Below are 17807 nucleotides of genomic sequence, written 5' to 3' on the forward strand. Positions count from 1 at the left end.
ACGGTCATGGTTACTACAATATTACTATAGTAAAACCCTGGCAGGGTTTCATCTGTAAACATTCAAATACTCACTGTTTCAAAAGTATAGACACAAGACATAAACAATATGTGTGTAAACATGATTTTACTGTGATACAATCACATACTAACTGCATCTATGTAAAGATAAAGAACTTTGTTGCCATGACTACAAAACTGTAAACTATGGATGCACGATATATCAGCAGCCAATACAGAGTATAATTGGATTAAATCTGTACTGTTTTAACTGGGAAAATCTAAATATTATATTTGCGATAATGAAATTATGGCCGATATTTTCCCCGATAATTTGATACTGTTAATTTGCCAGGCAGCCGCAAGCACAAACACAGTGTGTATTAAACCAAAATGAGGCGTTAAACAACAAATCACACAATACAAACCTAATCTATGTATACATGGTGCAGTACTTATTCTTAAAGCCAGACTGTGAGTGCAGCGGTGATTTGAGTGTGTTGTGTGTGTGTGCATTCATAGTGCTCATGCGTGTCATTCACAGACGCTTATTACAGCGCTCATCTGTGACAGTTTCACTGTATAATTTATGAAATGTCATGAAGTAATAAGGAAAACTAGTTGTCCTTAAGTAACATACATGAATGTTTTTGTCAATTGTTTGTTTACTGCCTCATGAAATGGCATGTTGTTACTTACAACAGATAATCCCAAATTAAAACCAGACCCAAAACTACATAAGGTGCAAAGATGTTAAAATAATCCTAACAGAGCGACATGAGCTTGGCTCTCTCAAGCCCCGTTCACACTGCCGGCGGCATCGTGCGAGAAAGGGAGACGATCCCATTCATTTTCAATGATAGCAGAGTGACCTACGGCGACACGAGGTGTCGCGACAGTTGGCGACAGAGATCGCTGTGGCGAGCGACAAGACAAAGTTGAGAAAACGTCAACTTTATGCAAATGATGAGCGACATTTGCGAGCAACTACCAATGAGAGTGAAGACAGAGGAGCTTACGTCATCTGTCATCAGGCACGGTGAGTGTGAGATACTGTGTGAGATACTGAGTTGACTCCAAGTTTACCACAAGACGGTGAAGTTAAAGGTTTCTGTGATTTCACTGTCTGTAATCAGAAATTCAAAAGTTACTATCAGCAGCAGGAACACTCAATAGCGACACAGATCGCAGAGTCTAGCGACACCAAGCGACAATATTGTTTGCGGAGTGAGCAAGGCATCAGTGTCTCACTGGAACCTTAATTTTTGCCTTTGTTTTTTAAAGAATCAACACTATGCCTCAAATGCTGTCGACTGAGCTTAAAGGGGTCATGACATGCCTTTTTTATTTTAATTCTTTCCTTGAGGATCACTAATAATATTTGTAAAAAATAACATTTGCACAAAAACAGACTTTTATTTGTAAAACATGATTATTTTTGACCCTCATTCTGACCCTCTGTCAGAAGCACCCGGTTTTGTTGCTGCTTCTCCTTTAAGACTTGACAGTAAACGCCCACTTTTCTGATTGGCTCTCTGTTCTTGACTGACCTGTCATTTCAATAATCGCCGCTACTGGGCGGGACTACAGAGGTGATAAGGTAAAGTAGGAGGCGGTCAGTGTGACATCACAATGTGGAGTAAGTAGAGAACGAGTTGTTTTGGCAGCTTGATTTCAGCAAATGCTCTTTTTCAGTAAGGAGGAAGTTTTGAAACTTACAGTAAGTTTTTATAGTACAATGAACTCTTATATGAGAAAAGATCAAGGAAAATGTTATTCCTCATGACATGAGACATTTAACTTACCATGAACCTGGAATATTCCTTTAATAAACTCATACTGTATTGTTTTATGCATGGATAAAATGTAATGCATCAGTGCAAACACACCTCATCAGTCCCACGAACAGCATGATCATGAGGAAGTTGGGCGGATATTCAGTGCGGGATTTGTGCTGGTACAGCGGGCAAGGCACGAACATTTTAACAGAGCCGATGACAGTGGTGGACAGCATCTGAACGGCACCTGCATGAGAGAATTAGATCAGGTGATGTCCACAGAATATCTGTACACAAAAGTCTGCATTTTAAAGGCACAAAGTGGTTCTTTCAAAGGGCAAATCATGATGCGTTTGCCTGCTACCAATACGGTGAATGCCACAAACACGAGTCCAAAATCAAAAGAAACAAATATTGCAAAATCTTATATTATTCAGTTTATTGAATTTCATTTTATTACCTATACATTTCATATGATATTTTACAGAACATTCTCCCATAAGACAAATAAGCCAAATAAGCCAAAGAATCAGGCTTACTTCAGGAGCAAATTTATTTTAAGACAATATTTTCATGACAAGCACATCTCCACTCGACACACACAAAAACATGACAAAAACTCGAATTCTGTAGTGCGTCCAGGCATTTCACTATTGTGTGTGTTTATTTGTAATTCTCATTATTCTCAGTGGTGATCATCATTTTTCTTATGTGTGTAAGCTCCACATCACTTAAAGTAGTTAAACTACAGACGAGTTACTCTTTATAAAAAGCAGTTAGCTACACTACATACCATTTAAAGAAGACTATATTTCAATATAACACAATCGGATGATATTATTTAATTGTGCTATCAGTTCAGATTAACTGATAGTTCTACATTGAATTAGGGTGACATTCCCTTCCAAAAATGACCCATGGGTATAAGTATTTGAAGCAAAAATGAATTGTAATAACAGTCATAGTTAATACAGTATGACTAAACCCATGGTCAATGATCGTAAGGGTTAAACAAATAGGGTGACAATTAAACTGTAGATAAATTAATCCTTAATATACACTAATTAATTAAAAAACACACCCTATTTAACTGAATGGATATTAGGGGTGTAATGGTTCAAATTTCTCACCGTTCGGTTTGTATCAAGGTTTTAGGGTCACAGTTTCATACAATATTTGCAATGTTCAGAAACAATATTATTGCCAAATCCAAAGTAAGAATACTCTATTTGGAACAATATAACACTTCAACAGGTTTGCCCTCAATAAAAATCCTGGTTTTACTACAGTAACCATAGTCTAACTATGCTATTTGTAGTACAATCATTAGCCGCTTTTCCACTATCGGGTCAGTGCGAGCCAGGGCAATAAACTGGTCATCCAGGGTCAATAGCCTCAGACCACTAGCCACAAGACCAAAATGACTCTGCATTCCCACAATCGGCCCAAAAGCCCTGCACCTTTAATCTGCCGCCCTGGTACTGATGTCACATACCCCGTCTATTTCACAAGCCAAAACAAACAAGTCAAGTGGTTTTTATTGTCGTTTCAACCATATACAGTTAGTACAGTACACAGCAAAACGAGACAACGTTCCTCCAGGACCATGGTGCTACATAAAAACAACAAAGGACCAACATAGGACCACATGAGACTACACAACGAAATAAAATACCTATATAAATTACCTATATATACCTATATAAAGTGCACGTGCAAACACGTGCAAAAAGTACAGGACAGTACAACAAATTACTGACAATGAACAGGACAATAGACAGTGCAGCGCCGACCAGTACTCAGTAGTGCAAAAAGATGACAGTTTCTAAAAATGTAAACATAACATACTACGAGATAATGTTCTATGCACATAGCAGTTATTGAGGTAGCAGACAGTTATAAAGTGACAGTTATTAAAGTGCAACTCAGGACACGTGTGTGTCAAACCAGTCTCTGAGTATTGAGAAGTCTGATGGCTTGGGGAAGAAGCTGTTACACAGTCTGGCCGTGAGGGCCCGAATGCTTCGGTACCTCTTGGCAGACGGGAGGAGGGTAAAGAGTTTGTGTGAGGGGTGTGTGGGGTCAGTCCACAATGCTGGTTGCTTCTATGGATACAGTGTTTTTTGTAAATGTCTTTGATGGAGGGAAGAGAGAGCCCAATGATCTTCTCAGCTGTCCTCACTATCCTCTGCAGGGCTTTGTGGTCCGAAGCGGTGCAAGTCCCAAACCAGGCAGTGATGCAGCTGCTCAGGATGCTCTCAATAGTCCCTCTATAGAATGTAGTGAGGATGGGGGTTGGGAGATGTGCTTTCCTCAGCCTTCGAAGAAAGTAGAGACGCTGCTGGGCTTTCTTGGTGATAGAGCTGGTGTTGAGGGACCAGGTGAGGTTCTCCGCCAGGTGAACACCAAGGAATTTGGTGCTCTTGACGATCTCCACAGAGGAGCCGTCGATGTTCAGCGGAGTGTGTTCACCTTGTGCTCTCCTAAAGTCAACAACCATCTCTTTTGTTTTGTCGACATTCAGGGACAGGTTGTTGGCTCTACACCAGTTCGTCAGCAGCTGCACCTCCTCTCTGTATGCTGACTCGTTGTTCTTGCTGATGAGACCCACCACGGTCGGTGTCATCGGCGAACTTGATGATGTGATTCGAGCTGTGCATTGCTGCACAGTCGTGAGTCAGCAGAGTGAACAGCAGTGGACTGAGCACACAGCCCTGGGGGCCCCAGTGCTCAGTGTGGTGGTGGTGGAGATGCTGTTCCCGATCCGGACTGACTGAGGTCTCCCAGTCAGGAAGTCCAGGATCCAGTTGCAGAGGGAGGTGTCCAGGCCCAGCAGGTTCAGCTTTCCAATCAGGTGCTGGGGAATGATTGTGTTGAATGCTGAGCTGAAATCTATGAACAGCATTGAACGTATGAGTCCTTATTGTCTAGGTGGGTGAGGGCCAGATGGAGGGTTGTGGTGATGGCATCGTCCGTTGAACGGTTTGAGCGATATGCAAACTGCAGTGGGTCTAGTGAGGGGGGCAGCTGGGTCTTAATCTGCCTCATGACGAGCCTCTCGAAGCACTTCATGATGATGGGTGTAAGTCGCGACGGGACGGTAGTCGTTGAGGCAGGACACTGAAGACTTCTTTGGCATGGGGATGATGGTGGTGGCCTTGAAGCACGTTGGAACAACGGCGCTGCTCAGAGAGATGTTGAAGATGTCGGTAAGAACATCTGCTAGCTGGTCTGCACATCCTCTGAGCACTCTGCCAGGAATGTTGTCTGGTCCAGCAGCCTTCCGTGGGTTGACTCTACGTAGAGTTTTCCTCACATCTGCCGTGGTAAGACAGAGCACCTGGTCGTTGGGAGGAGGGGTGGACTTCCTCGCCATCACGTCGTTCTGCACTTCAAACCGGCGTAGAAGTCGTTCAGCGCATCTGGAAGGGAGGCATCTTTGTCACAGGCAACTGATGTTGTCCTGTAGTTGGTGATGGCCTGGATGCCCTGCCACATGCCGCGTGTCACCGCTGTCCTGGAAGTGACTGTGGATTCTCTGGGCGTGTCGCGCTTTGCCTCTCTGATTGCCCGTGACAGTTTGGCCCTAGCTGTTCTTAGGGCTGCCTTATCGCCTGCTCTGAAGGCGGAGTCTCGGACCTCAGCAGCGTGCGCACCTCACGCAGTCATCCACGGCTTCTGGTTGGAGCGTGTGGTGATGGTCTTGAGAAAGTGACATCATCAATGCACTTGCTGATGTAGCTGGTCACTGATGCTGTGTATTCCTCCAAGTTGGTAGAATCGCCATATGTTGCAGCCTCCCTGAACATGTGCCAGTCAGTACACTCAAAACAGTCCTGAAGAGCAGAGATGGCTCCTGCTGGCCAGGTTTTCACCTGCTTCTGAAGCGGTGTTGTGCGTCTGACTAGCGGTCTGTATGCTGGAATTAACATAACAGAGATGTGGTCTGAGTAGCCGAGGTGGGGCGGGGCTCCGCCGTCGCACGCCTGGGATGTTTGTGTAAACAAGATCAAGCGCGTTAGCCCCTCTCGTTGCAAAGTCCACATACTGATGGAATTTAGGGAGCACTGTCTTGAGATTTGCATGGTTGAAATCTCCGGCGACAATAAACAGTCCGTCGGGGTGAGCGTTCTGCAGTTCAGCTCATAGCCCCATACAGTTCACAGAGCTTCCTTAGCGTTAGCGCTGGGGAATGTAAACTCGGTTATGCAAACAGTGGTGAATTCCGTGGTAGATAAAAAGGTCTGCATCTAACAGTCACAAGCTCCAACAGCGATGAACAGTAACTAGAGACTAGCATAGAGTTCTTGCACCATTCCATGTTGATGTAAACACACAAGCCACCACCGCGAGTCTTACCGCAGAGAGCTGTATTTCTGTCGGCACGAAACGAGGCGAGCCCGTCTAGCTGAATGGCGGCATCCGAACTCTGTCGCTGAGCCACGTCTCCGTGAAAACAAAGACGCAGCAGTCTCTAAACTCACGCTGCGTAGCCTGCTGGAGTCGGATATAGTCCAGTTTATTGTCCAGGGAGCAAACATTTGAGAGCAGGATAGACGGGAGAGCCGGCCGGCTAGGGTTTGTTTTAGCCTAGCATGGACCCCGCCCTCTTTCCGCTTCGGCTTTCGCACACCGCTACGACGTCCTCTCCCGGCCACCGGCATCAGGCGACGCCGAGGGCTGGAGGCCTGGTCTCCGCAGCAAGCCGAATACGCGTAGCGCCTCCTGCAGGTCATCATGCAGCTTGGTTTTTGCATGAGTCTTATATTTGAGTAGTGTCTGGCGATGGTAGACACGAACACTGGTTGCTCCGATGTCCATGTGTTGCAAAAGTCGGGCTTTTTTAACAAAAATAGCACCATTGTGGATCCGGAGTGGCCGCTGCGTGCTACCGCGCCGCCATCTTGGACCAACAACACGCTTGTTACCTAGAATATCAAGTTTATTTTAGAGATGCACCGATCAACCTGCCAGGGACCGGAATTAGCCAATTTTCCGCATGCTCGGCCCGGACCGGTAACCGGCCGGTCACCCTCACGTCTTACCGATTCCAAGCCGGTCTGTTTTGTTGCCAGCGGCACATGCAATAACGTCAGAGCTGCGTGTAAACATGTGGTTGGCATGGGAGATCTTCACTGTGTGAGTGAAGAATACATCAAGTTTGAAATGTGTAATAATTGTAAGGCTAAAGTAAACCGTGGGGGAACCACCACAATAACTTTCGGAACAACAACCCTAATTAGACATTTAAAACACCATCACCCAGCTGAAAATGCCCATTTTAAAGAAGAAGCTAAAAAGTGAAAGCGGCTAAATCTAGCCAGAGCTCAGAGCCAGCCACAAGTCAGCAGCCTCTCCTATCATTCCTTGGTATGAGCAACGAAAATACCAAAGCAATTACGAGGAAAATGATGGAATTCATGGCCCTGGATGACCAGCTGTTCTCCATAGTTGAGGACAGAGGGATCAGAAATCTGATAAATTTCCTCGATACAGAGTAGGAGGTACTTTCCGACATCACGTTGCCAGAGTTGTTTAATCTCGTGTCATGTCACACACGCAGCCTGTTATCTGTCAACATTTGGGTACACAAATCCGGGAGAGGGGAAGGGGGGTGCTGGATGGCAGAGGCAGGCGAAATACTATAGAAATTGTGCCGTTGTGATTTAACGTAATTTTTCCCACCGTGTCCGATATTAAAATCAGTGCGACACACATTGCAAAAGGCGTGGGCATTGTCGATATGGCTTCGGGATATGAAACTCAATTCTTCCATCCAGCTGTTGTTAAATTTACATGTATATTTTGTTTTTATCACCGGAGCACCACCTGAGTCTTCTCCTCCCATCTACCAGTGATGCTTGATTTAACATCCCGCGTCTACTGCCTGCGCAGATATCAACAGCGCAACTGGGTTGTAGGTTGCCAGATTGTGGTCATACATGATTTGTAATGTGTGTGATGTGTCGATTGTGTGAGTAGGATGCGTTTCATTCAAGATCTGGCAACTGGACCACCTTGGAATAATATATTGATTTGATTATTCATATAACGTGGTTTGGGTCATACAAATTACGGGAGTTTTTTTTGGGAGAAATAACAAAACGGGAGACTCCCGGGAAAAACGGGAGTGTTGACAGGTATGCAAGCCGTTCCTGATGCAGTGCTCAGTTTTACAACTGATATTTGGACATCTAACTTAAGTTGAGCGTTTTGGACACTTCAGTTTTCAGATCTTTGGAATTGTTTTGTTAGACGAGTATTAAAGAGAAAAAGGTCCATTTATAAAAATAGTGGGAAATGACATCTGTTATATAAAGCAACTCATTTGCAGTTAATTTTTATTTCTACATCTTTCCAGTCACAGAGCACTTTATTTTGAGAGTTGTTAAAGTGAGAGAAGATCCTGTAACTTAGTGCAGTTTGGGGGAAATTGTAATGTTTAATAATTCATTTTATTATGAAAATAAAATGTAGCATTGAAGAAAGGTAGATTTTGTTTGTATATGCGGTCAATAATAGTTCTTAGAAAGAAAATCGGAAAAAAATCGTCATCGGCAGGTCACACTTGCAAAAAATCGGAAATCGGCCAAGAAAATTGCAATCGGTGCATCTCTAATAAATAGTAAATCCAGAGAAACTGGTCATTTTGCAGTGGTCTAGTTTAAGTCTAGACTAAAGACTAATCTATAAATTGAATGGCATCTATGCTTATATTATTTTATTTGTTTCCCTGTCTCAACCTCGGGACTCCTATCCTGAGGTCACCAGAACCGGCTGGATCCAGCTCCAATCCAGTTTCGTGTTGGACTCCACTCCTACATCCGGCTGAATGATGATGACTAAATGCAGCCGGTGCCAGCCAGACATCACTTCATGAACTGATGCCAACTCCAACCATACTCCAATATGGATACTGCATATGCCACTGCCTTAACCTTGGACTAAGGATAGACCTCACTGAGATTACTGGCTGGTTGAACTGTGATGCACCTCACTGATCTCTGCCTGCATCACCTCGGTCTTTTGATGGACTACACTCTTGAAATGGAATGCATAGACTATAAATTGCCAACAAAAGCCTTCATCAGCCAATTAACAAGGACAATTGCATCTATGTGAACTTCTGCAGTTAATCCAGGATGGACTTTAAAGACTTTGGTCATTAATCTTACAGTTCAAACACAATCAATGTTTAAACACTGACCCTTAACCCTTACTTAGTTTAATAATTTTAAACCATGATTTTACCTATACATAATTAATATTTACATTACATTCATAATGTTAGCCAGAGGGGAACTGGCCCCCACAGTGAGTCTGGTTTCTCCCAAGGTTATTTTTCTCCATTAATCTACATCTTATGGAGTTTTGTGTTCCTTGCCACAGTAGCCTACAGCTGCTCACTGGGGTTATTAATACAATAACTATTTAATTACTTGTTTTTAAACACTATTTACAATCATATTTAATCAAACTACACAATGATGATTCATCGACATTATAGACATTACAGTTTTATCGTCTGTTAATGCCTGACCTTCTGTAAAGCTGCTTTGAAACAATGTGTGTTGTGAAAAATGCTACACAAATAAAAATTACTTGACTCTTAATTTTTTCCAGAGCTGTATATTAATATAGTTGTCTTTCCTTCTTTTGATTTAATGGGTGAAATATAACCAGGGCATGAGTGGAGATCAAATACATAAATGCAACAAGTCTTTGTTTGCCAAGACAATGATCTGATCGGTACTGCACTGGATTTGTTTGACCGAGAGTGACACATACCCAGCATGCTTGGCTCCCCCTCCAGCAAAGAGAGGATGTATTTGTTGAGGAAGAGCGTGCAGAAACTGAAGAAGTACCACAGCACCAGGAACACCAGAGCCCGAGAGCTCCACACACCCGAGTCGGCTTCAATCACCGTCGTCTCTGTGATGGTGATCTTCAGGACGGGCTCTCCGGGCGAATTCTCGCTCCGAGCCAAAGTCACCTGCTCCTGCCGTATCCTGAAGCTGGGGAAAGGCCAGAACGGAAGGGATTTCCCTGAGCGATTGTTGTCCGTCATGGTGCAGAAAGGGGGCGGCACCTGGAACCATCCAGTGGTGCAAACTCCAGGGGTAATAAACCAGTAAACGAACTGAGGCTTTACTCCATACTACAGGACACTGCAGGCCCACAGGCAAAAAAAAAGGCTTTCGGTTAGTTCAGATTAAAATACATCTCTAAACAACACAACAATAAGTTTTATGTTTAATAGAAGAAAATCTAAATCAGATGTCAGATGATCAAAACTGAGATAAACTGACACTCAACCAGAAGATAGATGATAGAGTTCTTTAACAAGTTTTGGTCACTACTGAATGCCCATACTGCCATTTGTGTTATTTCATATTTCTGATGACTTACTATTTATTCTACAATGTTGAAAATAATAATAATAATAACAATAAGACATGTCAAAACATGTGTAAGTGACTGTTCGTTTAATTGTTATGAAACTTAATATTGGAACATATACTTTAAGTGAACTATTGCATAGATGTGTTGACGAAAATTATATTTTAAATAATTATAAGTACAATTATATTATATGTTTAATACAAAAACATGTATTATATATGCAAACATACACGAGGTTTAGTTATTTTAGTCATCATCTGCAAATAAATGCTTCTAGAGCTTTTTAAGAACAGATAATAGAAATAAACATTAAAACAATGAAGAACACTTTATATGGATTACACTTTATAGTGATGCAATGCCAGATAACGAGATGAACACATTTACCACACATTTTAACACCTGCCATTGGCAACATTATGATATTTATCATCCACTATATTGTATGTATGAAAATTAAATAATAGTACTGTACCAAGTGCTTATTGTACACTTCATCTTCGCATGCTTTCACGGGGCTTGAGTGTCATCAGGCTGAAACGATGAACTGTAAAACATGTAGAATATGCATGAATCACAAGAGTAGTTGACCTGTCTTCGGTGCAGCATATGAACAATAAACGCGCTCACTGACGCTCTTTGTTTGTTTTCCTGTTATCTGATTGGAATAGCGGAAGTTTGAAGAATAGGGCAAAATACTATTTAGTCCGAGACGCGACACGCAGCACTGCTTTTAAAATGAATGGGAGAAATCGAAACGTCCAACGGATGTAGAAAGGAAGTCCCGCCTTACAGGTAGAAGAGCCAATCACATTTCAGATACAGACATAGCCTGTCAGTCAACTCGTGAACGCACATGCGTATTAGCTGAACCAGCCTGAACCATAGCTTTCTTAAGAGTAATCTGAGGTAAATAAGTATAATTTATTATACAATTGTTGTCCGAGTTTACTGCTGATTTTAAGTGAGTGCTTTATTCTTTCCCTATTCAAAGATGATAAGAGCTGTACATTCATACCGCTAGTATACGTTGAAAATAGCTGTCCGAGAGCGTTCCAAAGATGACCAAAGAGTGGATTGACTTGCCTTGCAAGTTACTCTGAGAGTACCCGCCCATTTTAATGTCTATGGGATCAATTCCATGCCACATATATTTGCAAAAATATAAAGTATAGCAAAATAAAATAAAGTTTTGCAAAACAAAAAAAGTATTGAGCAAACAAAAAAAATAATTTTTAAACAAAAATTAAGTATCACAAACGTCAAATAAAGTATCGAGAGAAAAAAAGAAAGTTTTGCAAACAAAAATAAAGAATTGCAAAATATAAATAAAATATAGCAAAAATCAAGATGTAATTAATTGCAAAAATCAATGACTGTTGTAAAATAATCTAAAGATCTTTTATCCTTTTTTATCTCTGCAACAGATTTTTAGGCAGCAATGATTTTGCCTCACATCTTTTTCTTTGCAACGCTCCTTTTAATCTGCATTTCCATCACGTGTGAGCTCGTGATACCGTTTTGCCTTTGCGCTTCACTTTTCTCTGCGTTTCACTTTATGGCACTGTTTTGACGTGGGGGTGGAGTCAGGGGATTGGGGCGTGTACAACGGGCTCAGTGATGCCTCTCTGGAAGTTACGTCATTAGCTTGAGACACAGATCAAACATCATGGCTGAGCACAGGCATACAGGTGGATCTCAGGTATATAAAGTTGATTGTTTCCTTTCATTTAATTAGCATTAAATGTGCTTTAACAGCGTTTGCTTCAGATAAAGAAGTTAGAGATCAGTTAAAGCGGTGGATTTATTAGCCATACTCGCTAACATAGCCAGCATCTGCAGTTTATTCTCTCTCAATTGATTGGACTATTGATTGATTCTTATGTTTATTTTATAGATTATAATTGTCTATACCATAGTATGTTGTCTTCTAAAAAATGTAAACTCCATATTTAGATGTAACATTATCACTGTTAAAGGAGACAATAAATAGATTACATATAAAAAGTTAAACGATCGTAACAAACGTGCATGTGTTCTGTCTTTAAAAATAAAGTTTTGAAATATAAAATGTTCACATCCCCTATATTCTTAACCCTGCGTTATACAGCTATGTGGCATGGGGGGCGTGGTCGTGTGTCAGTCTGCGGGAGAGAGCGCGGTAAGGCTTGTCACCTGGTTTGTAATTATCTCTAACACCTGTGTCTTGTTGTAGTGATACGGAGAAAGACATTTAAAGGGGCGCCAAGTGTCGAGAGGGAGAGCATCCAGAAAGCTCCACAGACTGAGTGATATTGTTTTGTTTATGTTACATTTGTACGGCGGTGACCGTCGTATGTTCGTGAAAGAAATTAAAGTGCTGATTTCAAACCTGCTTCGCTGTCTCCTGACTCCTCCATTGCTCAACGAACCTGTTCACAAGCTACTTAAGTTCTTACAATGCTCACAGTAAATGTACGTGTATCAAGGTCATCTCATGTAATGATTTGCCATGTCACATTTAGCAGAGAGAATATCCAGATGTCGTGACGAATCTTATTAGTGTTCTGACTCAAAGCTTCGGTCATATTCAGGCAGCTCAGGGTCAGCAGCAGCAACAACAACAACAGCTTTCTCCTGCTGTTTCTCTGCCTCGAGTATACTCAGCAGGATATAACCAGGTTATCAGCACCTACTCTTAAGAATCAATCTGTTAAATTTGTTTTGCTTTTGCACAATTAACATTATAAGTGATGTTCTTTTTATTGTTTGTAGATCGTTTCCTGGGATGCTTATTTGTTACGATCGTTTAACTTTTTATTTGTAATCTATTTATTGTCTCCTTTAACAGTGATAATGTAACATCTATTTATATATTTTTAAATATGGAGTTTACTTTTTTTTAGAAGACAACATACTATGGTATAGACAATTATAATCTATAAAGTAAACATAAGAATCAATCAATAGTCCAATCAATTGAGAGAGAATAAACTGCAGATGCTGGCTATGTTAGCGAGTATGGCTAATAAATCCACCGCTTTAACTGATCTCTAACTTCTTTATCTGAAGCAAACGCTGTTAAAGCACATTTAATGCTAATTAAATAAAAGGAAACAATTATTTTTTTATTTTTTTTATTGAACACCAAGTACAGAACAAAAAACAGAATGTACATCTACAATGGCATTGGTAAGTACGGGTAAATGAGTATTTAGCAAGGCACATATCAGTTAAAATAAAATAAATAAATTCAATGTATAAAATACAAATACAGAGGGGTCTCTTTATTCCTATTTTAAGAGCTCAAGGTCTCTTATTATTCCAGCCAATTTCTGGGCCTTTTTACTTTACATACATTCCAACGCTGGAAAGAAATTACAAATCAATTCTCTTTTAAATACAGAAAAATAAGGTTTCGTCTTCATACATTTGGACTTATGAATGAAAAATGTGCCCAGTATCAACATTACATTAATAAGAAATTAATTTCTTTTCTCGTCCAACAGCATTCCAAACATAACATGTTTCCTAGCAAAAGTGGGCAGTGAGTGAATCTTTGATTCCAACCAATAAGACATATTTTCCCAAAAAGTATTTGAAGAAAACGAGAAAAAAAAAAAGATGATCAGAACGTCTCTGTCAATTTGACAAAAAGTACAGGCATTTTCTTCAAAATTAAACCGTTGTCTTAAAAATTCACTTGACGGGTATACCCCATTGAATATTTTAAAATGAGTTTCCTTAAACAATCAACTTTATATACCTGAGATCCACCTGCATGCCTGTGCTCAGCCATGATGTTTGATCCGTGTCTCAAGCTAATGACGTAACTTCCAGAGAGGCATCACTGAGCCCGTTGTATACGCCCCAATCCCCTGACTCCACCCCCACGTCAAAACAGTGCCATAAAGTGAAGCGCAAAGGCAAAACGGTATCACGAGCTCACACGTGATGGAAATGCAGATTAAAAGGAGCGTTGCAAAGAAAAAGATGTGTGGCAAAATCATTGCTGCCTAAAAATCTGTTGCAGAGATAAAAAAGGATAAAAGATCTTTAGATTATTTTACAACAGTCATTGATTTTTGCAATTAATTACATCTTGATTTTTGCTATATTTTATTTATATTTTGCAATTCTTTATTTTTGTTTGCAAAACTTTCTTTTTTTCTCTCGATACTTTATTTTACGTTTGTGATACTTAATTTTTGTTTTTAATTATTTTTTTTTTTTGTTTGCTCAATACTTTTTTTGTTTTGCAAAACTTTATTTTATTTTGCAATACTTTATATTTTTGCAAATATATGTGGCATGGAATTGATTCTATAAATGTCATGTTGTTTACGGTGATTTATTAAAATCTGATATATTAGACAAAATACAAGACTGTGTATTTAACGTCTTAAATCAGGGAATTAATTATTATTATACATTTTTATTATTAATAATAATAATAGAAACGTATGTATATACAAACATACTGTATAGGCTATACAACAAAATGTGAATTAAAAAATAAAGTAGTAACAGTTTACCAGTGTTAAAATTAACATCATTTCAACAACTTAATTTATAAATTGTTCAAAATTGAAACAAGAAAAAAAAAAGAAAAAAATGTAATAATGGTATCCTGTAAAAGAATAATATGAGAAAGTGTAGGACAGCAGAACGTGCTCGGAAATCAATTAAACTTCATGTTGACTTTGAGCACATGAAGGATCTCTTAGTGCTGTACAACAAGACAGTTGAAGCTGCTAGAACTGAGTATTTTCTGAACTAATAACTACTAACTGCCTTAACACTACGTTTAATAATATGATCAACCCTGTGTGCTGCAATTTGTCCAATAGATTGTAACACATTTTTATCTTTTTGGGTGAACAAGGTCTTTAACATAAGGGCATCTATTATTCCTCCGTTACCTTGTGTGGAAACATCAGGTCGTAGTGAAGGGGCCTGCAGATGAGTGGAATACATTAACTAGCAATTGTTATTATCAATATGTAATCAAAGTGTTTATACTCACGTGCATGTATTTAGTTCATGTAAGAGTTTCTGTTTAAGTTTTAGGTAATTCATTATTGACACAAATACATTCACTACATTTAAAGTATATTTCTGTTTAACTTCGCTCTGTTGCGTTTGGACATCTTGTTCTATTGTCATGTTTGTTCCAGCTGGATAAGGTCTGTGTCCCAGTGAGTTTCTCAAACTTCACAGAAATATTGAGTTCTGTTTAATGATGCCATTACAGGGATTGTTTGTAGTTCTGAGAATCATGTGACTAAGTCAGAAGAGCTAGACCCCAGTTCATCTAAAGGGAAGCTCTGTCCCAAAAGGAGCCCCGGCCAAGTATTGAGTGCATAATACTTTCAGAAGGTCAACATTTCTGTATTATAAATTCTTTATTTTAATATTTTAGAATTCAGATTCTGGATTTTTGATTTCCATGAGCTGTAAGCCATATTCATCAACATTAAAACAAAAAAAGGCTTGAAATATTTCACTTTATGTAAACTTCTCCACGATATTCAAATGTTTTGAGATGCACCTGTTCCTATGGCAGCTCTTAGAACCGTTCGTGGGAAAGTTATGACATTTTGCACACATGTAGAGAACAGTCTTAGTAAGTGCAAAGTCTTTATCTCAAACTCTCTAGCGCCACCAACAGTTCAGGTTTCCACTCATTTTTATGTCAATAACTTTTGAACCATATGTCCTAGAGACAAGGTTTGACCTAAAATCGTGAAACTGGACTTTATTGACTCTGTTCTAATCTTAGTAAGTGCACACCAGTTTTTTTTTTTTGTGACTTTCTAAACATCTATTTTCAAATCGCTTTCAGTTTTGAAGATGCTGCATTGAGTTCCATTTATCTGCGTTCTGTCTAGCTGTTTGAAATACTCACCTGGTGTATGTGCTTTGAGTCCACCACCACATGCGTCTGGTGTGTGTGTATGTTTGTGTGTGTGTGTGTGTGTGTGTGTGTGTGTGTGTGTGTGTGTGTGTGTGTGTGTGTGTGTGTGTGTGTATGTTTGTGTGTGTGTATGTTTGTGTGTGTGTTTGTGTGTGTGAGTTTGTGTGTGTTTGTGAGTGTGTTTGTGTGTGTGTGTTTGTATGTGTGTGTGTGTGTGTGTGTGTTTGTATGTGTGTGTGTGTGTGTTTGTATGTTTGTGTGTGTGTGTGTATGTTTGTGTGTGTGTGTGTGTTTGTGTGTGTGTGTTTGTGAGTGTGTTTGTGTGTGTTTGTGTGTGTGTTTGTGTGTGTGTATGTTTGTGTGAGTGTATGTTTGTGTGTGTGTGTGTTTATGTGTGTGTGTGTGTTTGTGTGTGTGTGTTTGTGAGTGTGTTTGTGTGTGTGTGTTTGTGTGTGTGTGTGTGTGTGTGTGTGTGTGTGTGTGTGTGTGTGTGTGTGTGTGTGTGTGTGTGTCCAAATGTTCGCTCATATGGGAAAGCCGTGATGCTCTGTATTGTTGTTGCTGTGATTCATGAAGCGTTCCATTCAACTCAAGAGTGTCTGAATTTCCATCTTTCAACTAGGGAAAGTGCCACTGAATGACACTTTGTGTGACGCAGGTGTGTGTTACGTCACTTAGGGCAGGGAGATTTACAGTCAGTAACAAACATTCACTTTTATTAAATAATAACAAGACAAAGTTCTTACATTAATGATAATAAAATGTGTTTAGCGAACATTTTGCAGAGACAGGTGTTGAAAACACGGTTAATTACTCTCACTTTGATTTGATTATTGTAATGATAGCAGCATCAGTTTGGTTGCTATGAGACATCTCTGACAATCAATGCACCCCTCAAAACCACAACCTAATCAATCTCAAAATTAAAAATAAGCTCTCTCTTTGACACATTTGTGTTTAGTTAATTGTAGTTAATTGTGTCAGGTAATTGTCACTGGATTTTGAATGAATTGAAAAGTCACATCATGCATGATCACCATCGATCATCGTGTTCATGATCGATCATTGCTGCCTCATCTAGTTTCATCATGCAATGCCTTCATTTAATATCAAGACAAGCTGATATTTCAAGATAAAACTTAAGGCAGCACGTTGAGATAAGTTTTGGCACTAATGATAAAGTGGGCTTTTCTGTGTAATGAGATGGTCATTTTCAGGGTGATTCTGTAAATATGGGCTCTTATGACATCTGTATTTAAGTGTATATTTTTAAATCAGTGCAGCAATATATCAGTGCAGTTTGTCCTGCACATCATAAGCAGTATTTACACATTTACCCTGTGCCCTCGTGGAGAAACTGGAAACTATTGCAGCTACTTCAGGTGGATTAACTGTATAAATCCATGTAAAAATTCACGTTAAGTGTAAATGCCTTTTGCTCTGCCAATCTCATTATTGAGAACTGAAGCGTGAACAGACAGCATTTCACTGGCGCATACGCTGCGTTTAGGGAGCGGCGGTACTGCTGTACAGAACTAATGCCACTGAAAACTGTAACTACACTGAAATAACAACTATAAGCTATGAAATAGGCATTAATAAAACTTGAATTTATATGATTTAGATTTCCCTGGGGGACAATGTTTGCGTTTTCACTGTAATAATTAATAGAAATGTTTCCAAACCTCTCTTCTTATTGACAAATTCATCCAGATCTGACAAGAGCCCTTC

General features: G+C 39.9%; 1 protein-coding gene across 2 annotated transcripts in view; it reads right to left on the minus strand.

The window, feature by feature from the left end:
* Positions 1–13968, minus strand: part of LOC127630624 (solute carrier family 35 member E2A-like) — a 29099-nt gene extending 15131 nt beyond the window's left edge. Inside the window, exons 1-4 of one of the 2 annotated variants that reach the window (XM_052108246.1) lie at positions 13926–13968; positions 10656–10727; positions 9566–9945; positions 1889–2024 (exon numbers count right to left, since the gene is read on the minus strand). In XM_052108246.1, coding sequence (XP_051964206.1) covers positions 1889–2024; positions 9566–9845 — 416 coding nt within the window. In that variant the 5' untranslated portion in view covers positions 9846–9945; positions 10656–10727; positions 13926–13968. Of the gene's footprint in view, positions 1–1888; positions 2025–9565; positions 9946–10655; positions 10728–11636; positions 11897–13925 lie in introns of those variants that run through there. The other variant, XM_052108247.1, reaches the window with a different exon arrangement.
* Positions 13969–17807: the final 3839 nt, after the last annotated feature.

The sequence above is a fragment of the Xyrauchen texanus genome, chromosome 37, assembly GCF_025860055.1.
Source record: "Xyrauchen texanus isolate HMW12.3.18 chromosome 37, RBS_HiC_50CHRs, whole genome shotgun sequence".
NCBI lineage: Eukaryota > Metazoa > Chordata > Actinopteri > Cypriniformes > Catostomidae > Xyrauchen > Xyrauchen texanus.